Source organism: Schistosoma haematobium, chromosome ZW, assembly GCF_000699445.3.
Source record: "Schistosoma haematobium chromosome ZW, whole genome shotgun sequence".
Classification (NCBI taxonomy): domain Eukaryota; kingdom Metazoa; phylum Platyhelminthes; class Trematoda; order Strigeidida; family Schistosomatidae; genus Schistosoma; species Schistosoma haematobium.
The window spans coordinates 63,227,966-63,244,361 of record NC_067195.1 but is presented as its reverse complement, the minus strand read 5'-3'; the positions used below and the strand labels follow the sequence as shown (position 1 = coordinate 63,244,361).

The window sequence follows — 16,396 nt, the reverse complement described above, 5'->3', positions numbered from 1 at the left end:
TAATGTTCTCCTATGTACATTGTCAAACGCCTTTTCATAATCAATGAAGTTGATGTATAGTGACGAGTTCCATTCAACTGATCGTTCGACGATGATCCGTAGTGTCGCAATTTGGTCTGTGCATGACCTATCCTTACGGAACCTAGCCTGTTGACCTGGAAGTTGGGCGTCTACGGCGTCTTTCATCCGGTTCAGCAACACTCTGTTAAAGACTTCTCTTGGCACTGACAGTAATGTGATGCCTCTGTAGTTTTCACATTTGCTCAGATCTCCTTTCTTTGGAATCTTAATGAGGTGTTCTTCTTTCCAGTCCGTCGGCACTTGTTTCTCCTGTCAAATCTTCTTGAATATAAGGTGAAGCATGTTTTTAGTTGCTTCGATGTCTGACTTCAGTGCTTCAGCTGGTATGTTGTCGAGGCCTGCTGCTTTCGCGCTCTTGATTTGTCTGATGGCCATTCTGATTTCTTCCGTCGTTGGTGGATTGACATATATAGAAAGATCTGTGTGTGCTGGTTCGATGTCTGGTGGATTCATTGGAGCTGGCTTATTCAGGAGTTCCTCAGAATACTCTGTCCATCTGTTCCGCTGTTGTTGAATTTCAGTGACTGGCCTGCCTTCTTTATCCTTGATCGGTCTATCTGGTTTACTATATCTCCCTGCTAGCTTCTTCGTTGAGTCATATGATCATTACATACTTCCTTCTGTTGCACCTTTTTCCACCATCGTTGCTCGGTCTTCCACGTATTTCCGCTTGTCGGCTTTAATGCTCTTCTTCACTTGCTTCTTTACTTCTATGTACTCAGTTTGTGCTTGAATATTCTCTGCTCGTGTTCGGCTGTTGTTAATTGCTGTCTTCTTGTTCTTCCTTTCTTTGATCTTGTCCAGTTTTTCTATAGTGATCCATTCTTTATGATGATGCTTCATGCGGTCTAGAACATCATGACACGTTGGAGTTAATGCCTCTTTGATACCTTTCTAGTTGTCCTTCATAGTAGTTTCTTGTTCCTTCAGTAGATCCTGTAAGGTTTGGAACCTGTTGTTGATAGTTATTTTGAATTGGTTGAGTTTGTTGGTATTTCGAAGGAAGGATGTATTGAACCTCTGTAATGCTGTTACTCCAGTTGTCCAGTGTTTCTTTAGCTTCGGTTTTAAGTTGGCTACAACTAGGTGGTGATCCGAAGCTGTGCCAGCTCCTCTCCTGGTTCTCACATCCTCCATTGTCCTTCGGAATATTTTATTGATGCATATATGATCTATCTGATTCTCTGTGGTGTGGTCTGGTGAGATCAATGTAGCTTTGTGCATACGTTTGTGTGGTGACATTGTGCCATCTATAACCAATTTGTCGAATGCACATAGATTTGCAAATCTTCCTCATTTTCGTTTCTCTCTCTCTCAGTCCATGTCGTCCCATGATATCTTCATATCCGGTGTTGTCTATTCTGACTTTGGCATTTAGATCTCCCATTAGAATGGTGAGGTCCTTTCTTGGGCATTTCCCTATGATTGACTGCAGCCGCTCGTAGAACTGATCTTTAATGTCGTCGTTGCTATCATTGGTGGGTGCATAACATTGGATAAAATTCATTGTGATCCCCTCCTTCTTTGTTTTGAATGATGCTTTGATGATTCTGGATCCGTGAGATTTTCATCGTACAAGTGCATTTCGTGCTACTTTGGACAGCATTAGAGCAACTCCTTGAGTGTGTGGAACATTTTCCTCTTGGTGACCGGAGTATAGCAGCATCTCTCCCGTATCTATCCTTTGTTGTCCAGCTTGGGTCCTATGGTTTTCACTGATTCCCAGTACTGCTAATTTGTATCTCTTGATTTCCGTTGCTATTTGGCTGGTCTTCCCGGTCTCCCACATTGTCCGGACGTTCCATGTACCTAAAACAATTGTTGCTGTGGTTGTTAGAAGGAGCATCGGCCTCGTAGCTTCTTAAGGAGCTCGGCTTTCACCATGAGGCGTCATATTTCTCCTAAATGAAGACCTTCTAACTCCTACGGTAGAGTTTAAATGGTTTGAATTATTTTTTTCTGGTTAGCGTTTTTTAGAGAGTTAGGTTTCTGGGGTATGAGGTCGCTTATCCCATGTTCATCCTCCTGCTTTACCCGGGCTTGGGACTGGCAGTGCTACAGGCGGAGTTAGTTATAACTTTAGGCAAAAATAATGAAAAGGTAAATAAACAAATCACATGTTTTTAAGCAAAGCATTTACACAGTTGTGATTTACCCCGAGTTTATGAATATCAGATCAGGTCACCTACAACAGCTTGTGCAAAGCATAACATGTGCTTAGTATTGTATCATAAAGCTTTTATTTCTTTACTCTCATTTAAATATTCCACTGCATCTGCGTCTGGTTTTACAGGACGATATGCAAGTATATTTAGTGTCTGATAAACTGAAATTCCCAGTTGTCAAAAAGATTTTTAATGTTTATCCACAGATAGTTGCATTTATCTAAGACGCAGAACACCCTTCATTCAGGAATAAATACTGCTTTTTTGCAGAAAAGTAAGAGCACAGACACTGAACTATCCTGCTAGCGATGTAAACTCTGGGCAAATTGTTTAACGACAGTGATCTTGAAATTTGGTCAAAGCTGGACATACAGTTCGCAAATAAACACCAAACATACTTATCTCTATCTTATAATACATGACAGCAACAGAATAAAAAGCTTTTTTTTTCCTATTTCCAAGAATATTGATTTGAATCAGTATACTCATAAGAAGCAGGCAGCTCTACTTACTAAGCTGATCTGCTTCATTACATGCCTCAAACACTGTACTTAAGTGTAGCAAAATTATATAAAGTAAAATTATACGATAATAAAAATACTAAACTAAGCATGTGTCATAATCATGGTTTTATTTGCACAGATATGTTACTCAAGTTAGTTAAATGTAGGTAATTAAGCTAACAAACCTAAAACACGAACTATATGCCACTAAGACTTACCTAAGAGAAGACAAACCGTATTGTTTTGAGACGGAATACAACAGTCACTTACTCATAAAACATAGTTTACAGCACAGCGAACCTTTCCTCAGTATCATTATTCACTGACAGTCTTTGTGAAGAAAATCAAAAATGTAATTAAACATACTGACTTAGGATATCATCCCAGCATGCAGTGCACGTAAGGCGTAACGCTGTCGAACGTGGAAAATAAAAATTACAACCAGAGTCAAATTCATAGCATCATCTAGTTCTTTGATAAAAAAATACATCATAATATGATAGATTCTATGACTAAATGAACGTGGACATAACCGTCGTTGCGCTGGGTGATACATTCAGTTAACGTGGAAACGTTGCGCCTAAATCCACCCCATTCAGTGACCCAACTGCCAAAAAATTTGGCTAGAGCCCAGTGATATGTCAATGGCCCTACATCCTGAAATGAAGTGAGAGGGTAGGAATAAAAAAATAAATCCCAATTAGATTGCTTCTGAAGCCTAAAATTACATTATATAGAGTACGAAAATCTAGAAAGAGATACGGAGTTGCTGTTTCATACTGTCTACCTTACCTCACTTGCATCAGACCTAGGGCTGAGTACTTTGTATATCATTTTCGTGCAGCTCATTTTACTGGTATTTGATACTTTAGTTTTCAGTCTTCAGTAATGAGGATAGGTGGTCTATCAACCTATATTAATCCTTGCAGTTTGTAATACTGTGGAGGTCCAACCTCGTTTTGAATATATTAAAAGACGGTGCTGATATAACATGTTCCGGTAGAGAATTCCAGTAATTCACTACTCGGTGCGAGAAACGGAACTTTAGACGTAAACGGTTTTTGAACTTTCTTTGAATGTCCTCTCAAATGGTCGGTTCTAAACGGAAGCAAAAGATAAGACATGTTAATACCAAGGTCATCGTTCAGTATACGATAGGCCAATATTAGATCACCCCGTACTATACGGTAAGATAACGGAAATAAGTTAAGGTGTCTCAGCCTGTCTTCATAAGATAGGCCAGATGGACCTTGTTCCATCTTAGTAGCTCGTCGTTGGACTCTTTCTAGCATATCTGCTTCATACTTGAAACAAGGGCTCGCTGCTTGAATCCCGTATTCTAAATGTGGTCGCACATAAATCGGGTATAGTAATCCAAACATTTCATCATCTAAATACTGAAAAGACCTACGAATTGACCATAATACCCTATAGCCTTTTGCAGCAGCAGCCTTACAGTGACTAGTCGTTTTGAGATCATTGCTTAATATAACTCCTAAGTCTTTATAGTTTCTTGCTTTGGGTAGCACGAATCCACGTAGTGTATAGTCATACGATTCATCAGAGTTATTTAACTGCATCACTACACTCTTATTAGGATTTACTTCTAGTGACCACCTGTCTAACCATGCCACCAATGAGCTAAGATCGTCCTGTAATACTATTCTATCCGACATACTATGTATGGGTCTCCAAATCTTTATGTCATCAGCGAAGAGCAGAACGGATGATTTTGCTACAGTTGGCAGTTCATTTACATAAAGTAAAAAGAGAAGAGGTCCTAGGATTGTACCTTGGGGAACCCCACTTTTTACAGGTACCCACGAGGAGAGAGCCTCATTAACCCTTACCCTTTATCTCCTGTCATGGAGAAAGTTATTATTATTATTAATGGCTCTATTCAATATTATATTTCGGTACAATATAGAATTCTCAGCACAGGGTATTTCAACAAGTCACTTACTGAACAACGAACAAGAAGGCAGTAACAAATACAAAAAGAAACAAAAAAAGTTTTTTTTAAAAAAAGAAAAAAGAAAAAACCAAAAAACTGTACAAACTTTTTAAAATTAAAGACATGTTAAGAATGCAAGTTATTGACTAGGTTAATTCTAACAACCTGTTCGTCACAGAGTATCTTTGCTACGTAAGGTATTATAGAACTTTTATACTTTTACTTGCGTGCATGGATTTTAATGCAATTACGTCTCGTTCTACCAGAAGATATACAAGGAGAAAGATAAGAGTGAAGGGGATGGCTAGTATCTGATAAAATGACACCTGCCAGGAGTTTGCATGATTTTAAATGTCTATCCACAACCATATTAATTATGATCTCGAAAGATTCACCACACATCTTGCTAACTGCCTTCAGCACTCTTCGCAATAAAGCGAAGTCTTTTCTCAAAAGCCCGGGAAAGAATAATGGAGAACAGTAATGAATAATAGGTAATATGCAAGAATTGACAAATTGTAAGAGTAAATGACGAGTAATTCCAAGAGCATGCAATCTCTTTATGTAGTAGGTCAGACGGAAAATCTTCTTCGATAACGATAAAACGTGGGAAGACCAAGACAGATCAGAGGAAAAGGCGACACCAAGATAATTGACTTTCGACACTGAGTTTATCAAAGAGTCTCCGATGGTACAAGCATTATGGGATCTCAAAATGCTGTTTAGATGCCGTTCATGTCTCATGTTAAAGTTAACAGCTTAACATTTAGACGGATTAAGTACGAGACCATTACCAACAGACCAACAATCAATACGAGACAAAAACTCATTCATTTCTATGGGATGTAAAGAGGAAGATATAGGCATACATACAGTGAGATCATCCGCATATTTCACAAAAGTGTTTTCTGTGGAAGATGGCAGGTCATGCAGAAAAAAAGAGAATAGAAGAGGTGAAAGAACAGCTCCTTGTGGTACACCTTCATGAGACAGTAGAGACTCTGAACACTTTCCTCCAAACACAGTGTACTGTTCCCTTCCAGAGAGGTAGGAACATAGCCAGTTGGTTATCCAGCTGTCAGTGTTGATGCTGATTAACTTGTTAAGTAAACGTTGTCTTGGTATAGAACCAAAAGCTGAAGTATAGTCCAGAAAAGCACATCGAACATACTTCTTACCCTTTTCTAAGTTGAACACTATGTTGTGATGCAGAACTGCAACAGCATCTAAAGTTCTTCTTTTGCGCCTGTATGCAAACTGGTATGGGTCAGTATGCTCTATTATCGCAGGCTGAAGTGGAAGTATTAATAATTACTTATCCAATCCACGACTGTATAATGGATTCCAAAACGTTCCAGTTTGAATTTAAGACCAGAGTGGGAAACCTTATCAAAGGCTTTACTTAGATCTATGAAAATCACATCCACAAGAGCATTCCGATCCTTTGCAGCAGCCTAATCTTCTCGTGCAATGACAAGATTTGTCAAGCAAGATAGGCTTTTCCGAAAACCATGTTGTGCCCTGGAGAAAATATTTTGCTCTTCAACATAGTTTATAACAGCTATCCGAGTGATTTTATCCATCAGCTTTACAACTTCACCAGTTAAGCTGACGGGTCTATAGTTACTAACTAAATACCTATTCCCAGCCTTATACCTTGGACTTATTATAGCATCGTTCCAGTCTCTAGGATGTCTGGACTGTCTCAGAGACATGTCGAATAGTATCGCTAATGGTTCAGCAATTTCATCTGATATGGCTTTCATAATCCTAGGATGAATATCATCAGGACCACTGAACTTATCAGGTTTGAGATGCTGAAGTAGCCTTAAAACAGTATCTTTCTCAATGACTACAGGATCCATCAGCGAGCCGTCACGGTCACGATGAATCGTTGGTCGTTCCTCATTACCGATAAAAAACACTTTACTAAAATATCCCGATAAAGCTTCAGCTTTTTCGGCATCATTCTCTGCTAAGATTAACGTATTTTCTTGCATCAAAAGTGATGAAATTCCATCGCTTCTCTGAGTTCGCCTTTTTAAATACAAGAATAACCGTTTCGGACTATATCTAGAATCCCTAACCAATTGTTTTTCGTATGATAGTCTAGCCTTGCTTATTAACGCTTTACAGGCATTCCTAATCTCACAGTAACTGGATCTGTATTGTTCTAAGCCAGTAGAGATGAATATATTCCAGTGATTCTTCCTTTTTCTAAGGATCCAGCAACAATAAAAACAAAGGTTGCGATTCGCAGAAACGACGAGCACTACCGTGATTATTGCGATATAACACTAAATCACCAATTAACAAAACCATCGGAGCAAAGTTTTAGGACCATAGTTGCTTGTTTATAATGCTCACGTTCTCAAGGTTACAGCGACTGCGACGATTCGGAATGTAAAGAATTAACTGTAGTGTTACATGTTTGGATTTTTCACTCTGAGAAACTAATTTTCATGACCTTTTTTATTGGCTTTCTCTTAGTTACCTTCAATGCTTACGTCCGTACGTTCCAAACTTTTCAGGGTTAGTAACACAGGTTTTCTCTACTAATATATGTGAGTATACTGTATATGTTGCTCTGTCTATATCAAAGTTACTCTATATCTCCTGAATACTTCATGGAGGAATGCTCTCAAGCTATGTAAAAAAGCAACTTTACCACTGATCCTGCTCGGGCTCCCAAGTTTAAGCTATTTTGGGGAAACTCCCGAAGTCAAATGACCTTCACCATTTTTTGGAAAGTTCGGGGAACTTAGAGGAATTCTGGGGAAATCTCCAAGGTCAAATGACCGTGATTAAGGTTAAAGGGAAATTTTCGGGGTTTTCATGCCATTTCCCCAAACTTTACTATGGCGGCTTTCCCAAAATTTCCCCAGAATTGGTCAAATTTTCTCCAAAATGGGGAGATTGGGTGAGATCTCAATTTCTATGGAAACGGATTAATTTTACGTGGGGATTAGATATTTTTGCTTGTAAAAAGATGATCTCGATTATTCTTCATTTTTTGGGAAACAAAAATGGCGAACAATGCGACGAAAGTCCTATTACTTATCGGCCGAATTAGATATTTATATTTCAAAAGCGCTTATGATAGATAAATATGTATGATCATTACAAATATTATTTAGGACTAGGTGTATTATTTGTGAAAATATAGTTGTTTAATTGACCGTATGTTTTCGGCATTCTGGAGCTTTCTTAATATACAATAATATGACACTAACAATTCTTACTAAGTCTTCCTTTCAGTTTGCGATGAGCCATAGTAAATTCACTCCGGTTTTGGTCACTCGTTAATGGTTGTCTGATGATAGTTTTATGAATGTACAATAAGTCAAAGGTATTTTTAATTTATTCTGTTACCCAAATCTGTGTGAGCTGTTTGGGACATCAAACTTTTTAAGAGCGCCATTTTTCACGTGCTCTATTCTACAGTTTTTCCAATTAAGCATTTTTAAATACCAAATTTTCTTTCATGTATGCACCACGTCACTGATAAGCACCAGTGCAATAGATTAACACGTCTCTCAAAACTGCTCATAATTTCATATTAAAACTGCCTTAAGCCGTGAAACCTTTCGGCCAAGCGGCTTTATTGGACAGAACCTAATTTTACTCATGGATGTATTCAGTGTCAACTTACACACAACACCCGAGTGTTTTAGACTTAAAAAAACTATTTTTTTATTACTTGTAATGTTTTTTTCGCTTTAGAAGTCAATGACTTGTTGGGATTCCCAAAAATGCACTTTTTGACCAACGTTCATGGAGAACTCGGCCAGAATCTTTTTGTTTAACTGGTCTGATGAAGAAATTCATGGGCAAGATAACCTCTGGTTTTCTGGATTCTGAGAATAGCCCAAATGAAAATTTCACCAAACCTATTTTCTGAACGGAAGTTAAAAACTTGGAAGAACTCGTAGCTAAGTCTAATTCGTTACGTTACCTTGAGTACTTTTGTAGCCTTAAGAGATGTTACTCTCTTGGTTGCCTGCACTTTTAAGGAACACTTCTCATTGAGGAGTGTGAAAAGGAACTCGAATTAGCAGTCGTCCTGGCACAGGGGTGTGGCTTCAGAGTTCAGAAAACAGCTGCTGTATATCGGTCACGCACTGCTTTTTTGTAACCAGTTGTAGATCTGTTGGCCCCATGTTCTTAAACTCTGCCACCAGCAGCGAAAATCTACGGGCGGGATTTTTCTATTTCTAGGGCTGATCTTTCCTAAAGCCCTCATTCTATCGACAGGAAGCAGGACCTCTGTAAAGAAATGCCTTGCCTCGATTTAACCCCTGTACCGCCAGTAAAACTACTCTCGGACCTTTAGTTTACCGCTTTTAGATCAACCACTCTTTGAACAACATGCTTGAAATGATAGATTTTGGAAAAGGTAGTGTTCCAGCTAATATAGATCAACTAGGTCATCACGATATTCAAACCAGATTACTACGTCAAGGTAGCAGCTATTATCGGGGTTCGTCACTTTCAGAAAACGATGGTACGGGATTGCTGTTAAGGCTATAGCATTAGAATATTTTAGTCATCATTTTATCTGGTTCATTACTGATTTTTAATCTTTCCACTACATAAGCGGCAGTGAAGATCGCTTTATGACACAGCTACAGAGTAGTTAGCTCGAAATAGTCTCCAGTCATCAGTTTCCCATTCATTCAGTGCTTAGTTCATGCCGATGAACACTTAATGCAGGTGCTTCATTTTTATATCAGTCTTCGTGTAAAGAGGTAGATCAGTAGCCAGAATGTTCAACTTTAAGATGCTAAATTGAAGGTTTAAACCCTACTACACTTTTGGTTTGACCAGATAGATAGTATCACTAACCCTCACGCTTGAAGTGCGGATCAAAGTCAAGTACATGAATCTGTGCATGGTAAATCCGTTATTAAGAAGCGAAGGAAATGTCCGTCTTTATTTATTTTATAAAAATCAGATACTTATGCTTAACTACAAAATAATAACCGAATATTGAGTTAAATTAGTGTTCATGAAAAATTGGCTTACGAGTTAGTTTCAGGTCGGCAACGTTGATAAAGCGGTTTACTTCGTAAATTTTACGATGAATGTTCATCTGTTTTGTAATTATTGTTATTATCAATTCCGTCTTGAGTGTTGTTAGAGGTATGATGGCGGTTATCACTTCCTGGTTCTTCTGAAGGTACCTGGAAAGGAAATTGGATTAAAGGTGGTCTTAGTGACCCGAGAGCATGACCGCAGTGCCCAAGGGACAAGTATTTGAGGTCGATCACACACGACCTTTTTGTGAGTAATTTTCGTGTTGGCTCTGTACTTGTTGAGACCTTGCTGCTGGAAACGGGAGTCGATTAGATTAGGCGAGGTGTGTATTTTTAGGGTCGACCTTTTCTAACCCAACCCCTAATTGTAGGAAGGCAGCATCGTTATTATGCTGGTTGTCTGAAGGGAACGCCTTACTGCCGTCACACCTCTGTACAGTCAGTAGTGCGACTTCGTCCTCAGACCTTGAGTTTGCTGCTTTTAGTCTTACTGTTTCTCAACCGATCTGTCTGGCGTGGTAGGACGTTGAGGAACGGTTGTTCCAGCCAGTATAGCTCGATTGGTTTACTAGGGTAGGCAAGCCTGACCACCACGTTAAGTTAGCTACGACGGTCGGGCTGGCCTTCGTCAACACCTGAAATAAGGATAGAGGGTGAAGTAGTCGAACGCGTTGACAACTTATCTTGGAAGTCTGATCAGTCCTAATGGGTTGGTGTCTGACTAAATCTCAGCACTGACTCGAAAAGCTTGTTTGGCTTTTGCCAACTTACGTCACCTATGGTGACGGAGAGATATCTGTCTATCAATTAAGGTACGAGTGTACTGCGCGGCAGTTCGTTCTGTTCTACGGCTGCGAAACGTGGCCATAAAGAGTAGAAGCTAGTCGTAAGCTACCAGTATTTGACCACAGATGTCTTAGAAATATTTCCCACATCTGCTGGGATCATCGGGTTAGTAATAGTGAGGTTAGACGCAGGGTATTAGGGAGTGAGGGTAAATCAGTTGATGAGGTTGTGATTCTTCATCGACAGAGATGGTTGGGCCACGTGTTACGTATGCCTGAACACCGATTACCACGACGTGCAATGCTAACCGGTGTTGGAGATGGTTGGAAGGGCGGCCAAACCAAAACGTGGCATCAGTGCTTGAAGTCATTAACTTCTAGTCTGAGCCATATTGGTAGATGTAGACTACTTGGTTGGAGACTCTTGGTGAAATGGCTCAGAATCGACCACAATGGAGAACGTGTATACACTCTCTGTCTTCCCTTAAACTAAGAGATTAAAATCACTCCATATTTTTCTTTCTACGAACTAATTCTTCCTTCCTGTATTATATCCTTATATGCAATCTTTCGTTTATATATTACTACCATTGAATTAACTGCTTCTATGAATCCGGTGTTCATCTTGCTGTGTTAATGAGGTATGGCAACTTGGACCTATGCATATATGTGCCTGGTTCTACGTTGTAGCTGATTGACTTTCAATTCTTCGGGGATCAAAAGTTTGATAAAGTTTAAGTCAAATAATTGTATTTAGTGTTTATTCTGACAAAGTGCACTATTTTTAATGTGTATAGGGACACAAATTCGGTGTAATCCTTGATTCTAAAAACATATTAATGTACGGTAATGTTTCACAATCTTGTAACTGATATTATTTTGCAACTCGAAAGAAATAGCCGACTTATTAGGCTTGTCAACGATTTTATGTGGACTTTGTATGTTGAATTAAGTTGTTGGGAAATAAATTGTTTGGCATTTCCGGTACATTATTGTTCATCAAAGGCTAGACAAACTCCTCGGTAATATTATTAACTTACATTTATGTATATGAGAAACCGTTAAGTGTCACTTAGTTGTTGTAGTCGGTTTATACGCCTTTAACTTCATAATATAGCAAAAATATAAAGTACTTTAAGGACGAAAGCAAGAGTATCAGGTTGTTAGTCGAATGGAAGATTATATAGCTTAGTGTCATCATTGTTGATAATTATTTAGTTTTGGTATTACTGTTTTCTGATCGGTTCAGATTATTTGAGTCATATTTATTCAAGATTTCCAGATTAATCCAGTCTTGTAACTTATTCAAATTTTACATAGGTTGGACTTTCTTTTTTGTTTTATTTTCCAGATAATCTTTTGGAATTTTTCCGTATTATACACTACTTTATTTGAATTGTGCTTATTATCCTGGTAAATGACATCTTGAATGAATTCAGTGACCAATTCAAATAAAATTTACCATGAACGTCAATCTAAAATGTTTTGTGCATTGCATGCACTGAATAATGTATTTCAGGATAAAATATTTTCAAAGCATTGCTTAGATAAAATAGCTGATAATCTTAATAGCAATTCATTTATTAATCCACATAGAAATGTATTTGGACTGGGGAATTATGACGCAAATGTGTTAGTTATTGCTCTTCAACAATGTGGTTATGATATTGTTTGGTGTGATAAACGCAAAACAATTGCTGCGCATAATCTAAATTTTGATAATATTTTTGGATATATATTGAACACATTTTCTAATCGTCGTATTTTTAACTTAACATTACCATATTCAGGAAGTCATTGGATTGGTTTACGAAAATTAGAGCATGATGATAAATATTCATATTTTAATTTAGATTCTAAATTATGCGAACCGGTTGTAGTTGCGTCAACGGATGATGAGTTTGTTAACTATTTAGAAGGACGTCTTAGAGAGTATCCAGAGACTCAACTTTTATTTGTCGTATCCAATGAAGTGCTTCAGCAACGATCTTGGACGCATAATAAACAATGAGCACAATTAAGGACGATCTAACTTTTTGTGTGTTCACGGTGATATTTTTTGATTAATACTATACATTTGTTTAAAACTTCCTTCTTTCTTAATTGCCGTATTTATAACAAACAACAGCCATGGAAGTGAACAATCTGTTTGATGAATGTTAGATCTAAAAAATCAACGCTAATCAACATCTGACGGTTATCCTGAACTCATGATCATCCATTCAAAAAAGTCTGTCTGTTTCCAGAGTGAGGCCTTGATTTATCGGGCTAATTTAAACCGTTTTTTTAATTTTTAGAACAAAATTCTGGTTATTAACTTACATCTTTCTCAGACTTTGTGGATTAAACATACTGGTGATTAAAATAATTTAAGAAGGAAACCGATTATACTATCGAAAAGGAAATAAAGACAATTTAGCAAAGAAAATGTTTTCATAAAATCATTAACTTAAGCTGTAAAGTCGTATTTATAGAGCAGTTCAACAGATATACAAATTTATTAAAAAACAAAGTGATTAGTTTAGGGTCCGAAACCTTCATGCGTCACAAGCTGGTTGTGATACGATCTAAAGGTTAAAGGCAAACAATAATAAGCAAACGAAGGTAGGAGAACTGAGTGTCCACTTTACAAATACAAATAAATTTCATCGCCAAATGGCTAGTTAAAATTCTGTTACCAGTCAGAAACCAACTCAATAGATACATCACTGCTGATTCGTTTGATTAACTTGATTCAGTGTCAACGTAACGTAACTTTGATGACGTCACTAGATATTGCAGCTATTTTTACAAATATACCTCTAACGCAAACAATTTATTTACTATGTGATTACATTGAATGCAACAAACTCGATGCTGGTGTTCCGATACACTCCCCCAAATGCCCTGGTAAGGCCGAGAGTCCGCTCTCCCTCTCGAAATGCTCTCACATAGCCACGCGTATATAGCCTCTGCTAGGGACGTCCTACTCACTGCCTTCTCGTGGCGGGGGTGTCGTTTACGAAATTGAGAGGACGAAAAGCGAATGGCGCTTTAACCGGTTTAGTGGACATGGAGAGTCCACCTAGGGGAGTTGGAAAACCCTGATTCCAAACCAATGGTGCACATGGGTACCAGGATTCTGAAGGAACATACTGCGTATGAACCAGTCGTTGGTCACCGGCTACCATGGGAATGCATCTCCTTACGATGCTCCACTGCCTTGTGGATCAGACCTTCAGGTCGAAGGCTCCGGGTGTGACCCCCTTAGAAAACCACCTGCTTCGGTTTGGGCACCCGGGCATTATCACAGCCCTCACATATATCAAATGAAATCTGTGTGGCGCATATGTATTTGGTGCCTCCTTCTACCAATATCTATGTGTTAAAAATAAGTAGATAAATAAAATCCGATACACTATTTCAAAAAACTACTCCGATGCACTTCCAACGTCCAATTCCAATTCAACAATAATTTCTATATCGACTAACGGCGTAGCGACGGCATTACTGCTCGGTTCACTTCTAGCTGACCATTTTATTGCTAATCTCGAAAACACTATACTTAGACCAATAAGTGACAGCTTCTATCTATACAAGAGATAATTAGACGACACTTTCATTATTTGTGAAATCAATTTCAATGACATCCTTAACGCTTTCAATAACTGTCATCAATCAGTTAAGTTCACAATGAAATCAGACTGGAGTTCAGGATTCCACTTCTTAGATGTTTTGGTAAAAAAGAGACCTGGCAGTTCTCTACAAAGATCGATATATAGGAAGCCAATATGGAATGGTTGGTACACTAATTTTCAAATTTGGGTCCCACTTAAGCAAAATAGGGACCTGATCCATTGTCTCAGTACGAGGGTTGGATGTTTTTTTGCTGAAGATACAATCGATATTCAACTTGGCGAACTAAAGCAGATACTAATCAACAGTGGATATCCACCTAGATTCACTGAAACAGATCTGAAGCCAAAACAACGACGCGAAAAATTATCCACAGCACCAAAAAAGACTTTCTTCATGGACATTCAATTGAAAGAAGATAATACAGCAGTAATTTTGAAAAACAAACTTTCAAGATCTAAGAGAAAAACGCGCTATTCGATTGAACTTCGCATTATCTTTTCTAGGCGGCCTGTGATTCGAAGTTGTGTGAAATATAAGCTCCCTCTTTGGTCCAGATCGATGTGCATCTATTAGTTTACTTGCTCATGTGGAGGAGGTTATACTGGTCACACAAAGCGAGCTCTTTCAAAATCCATCTCTAAACATTACCCTGACTGGCTCTCCAAAGCGTTACAGAGGTTAGTCGAAAACTTAATCTTTGAGCATCTAGTCAAGTCCGGTCACTCCACTTCACCAGAAGCCTCCTTCAGAATCATTTATACAGTCAGAAGAGTTGGATCAGTAGTACAGTTGGAAAACTCACGTACACCAGAGTCTATTGCGGCCCACCAGTTTAAGCCTAACCTTTGTGTACAAAGACAATATGTTTAGTCCCTCATTCTTCCAAGGCCCTAACCTCCCTTTCTATCTTCCATAATCTATCACTTATATTTATTTTATTCCTACTCCTTTCCAATTATTTTCACAACTATTAATTAGCAGTTATCACAACTTTTAAGAATTCTATTCTTAATAGCTATCTGGTGGACAATTATTTCACCTTACCACTTTTTACTAGCCGATTAGTACATAACTTCCTCTCAATATCTGTTTTTCAAATTTTGACAACGTACAACATCAAGCTTTTTAAAGAATAAGCACCTCCCTATCCTGCTATAAAACACTATTTTGGCAAATAAAATTAACTATAAATGCGATTGCGCAGCTTAAGTAAATGAAATCTCCGAAAAAGAAATTTTCTTCGTTGAATCTCCTTCCTTATTCAATGACACAATGGGGCGTTTTCGTTATTTAAATATAAGGTTAAGGAGTAATAGGGAATGTGAAGGTGATAATAGCTGATTGATAAGTATGGGACATTAGATGATATTAATAACTAACTTCCGATTATGAAAAATCAAGTGGTATGGTCTTAGTAGATTGAGACACTGTACTTGCTTCCATTACACGTAGATTTCGACAGTAAGCCTTTGGTTTGCTGAAACCAATTTAGTACATACGTCTTCAGTTTGTGTTCCCCTTGAGCACAAATGTATGTATCGGTGATTTTGGGTGATATTTCTGATAGTACAATGTAACAAGGATTAAAAAGTGTCCTTGTATTGAGCAGTCGATTGTTTTTCTTCTTTGAAAGCCATTCAGAGTTATGCTTTTAGATGCGTTTACAAACGCTAAATTTGTGCGGCTGATGTAACCTTAACAAATAATTTCACATTGTGACCCAAAGCAGAAGTTTATCCTCAACATGTTCAAGAATCAGAGGCTGGGTGGAGAAGGCAGTACATAGCTTATCAAAGTAAAATGCTTTCTTAAAAGATTTCGGAAGTCGTTTTTTAGGATTTCGGTTACATTATTTCCCTTAAATTTAATATTTTTGAAGTGAGTTAGATCAAACCAATTTCTCATGTATATACGACACATTATGATCTAATATTACTTAATAGAATTCGCTTTACCTTATAATTTTGACGTACTCCCTTGTTCGTCTTCTTAAAAGATAAGATATTTTTATGCATATGTTATTCGAAAATTTTGAGTAAAAGAAATGCCACATGACAATCAAGTAAGGAGAAATGAATATTTTCCGGACATGTTATAACTGGATTCGATAAACAGGGTCGCTGGAAAGGCGATAGTGTAAGAAACTATCATTGTGAACATAACCGTGGTTTTAAATTATTTACAGCTAAAGTTTCCGCTGTGTAGGCTATGTTATTCTGATAATATTCTCTAAATGATATCGATGGAAAAAGCT

General features: G+C 37.9%; 1 protein-coding gene across 1 annotated transcript; it reads left to right on the top strand.

Moving 5' to 3' along the window:
• The first annotated feature begins 6,902 nt into the window (after positions 1 to 6,902).
• JOSD1 (Josephin-1) lies at positions 6,903 to 13,142 on the top strand. The gene is made up of 2 exons (XM_051212001.1): positions 6,903 to 7,235; positions 8,427 to 13,142. The coding sequence occupies exon 2, from the start codon at positions 11,954 to 11,956 to the stop codon at positions 12,533 to 12,535; it is 582 nt and encodes a 193-aa protein (XP_051072135.1). The 5' UTR covers positions 6,903 to 7,235; positions 8,427 to 11,953; the 3' UTR covers positions 12,536 to 13,142.
• Positions 13,143 to 16,396: the final 3,254 nt, after the last annotated feature.

Bases quoted from the DNA above. Each gene is read 5' to 3' on its own strand.
- JOSD1 (XM_051212001.1), top strand. From the start codon at position 11,954: ATGAATTCAGTGACCAATTCAAATAAAATTTACCATGAACGTCAATCT.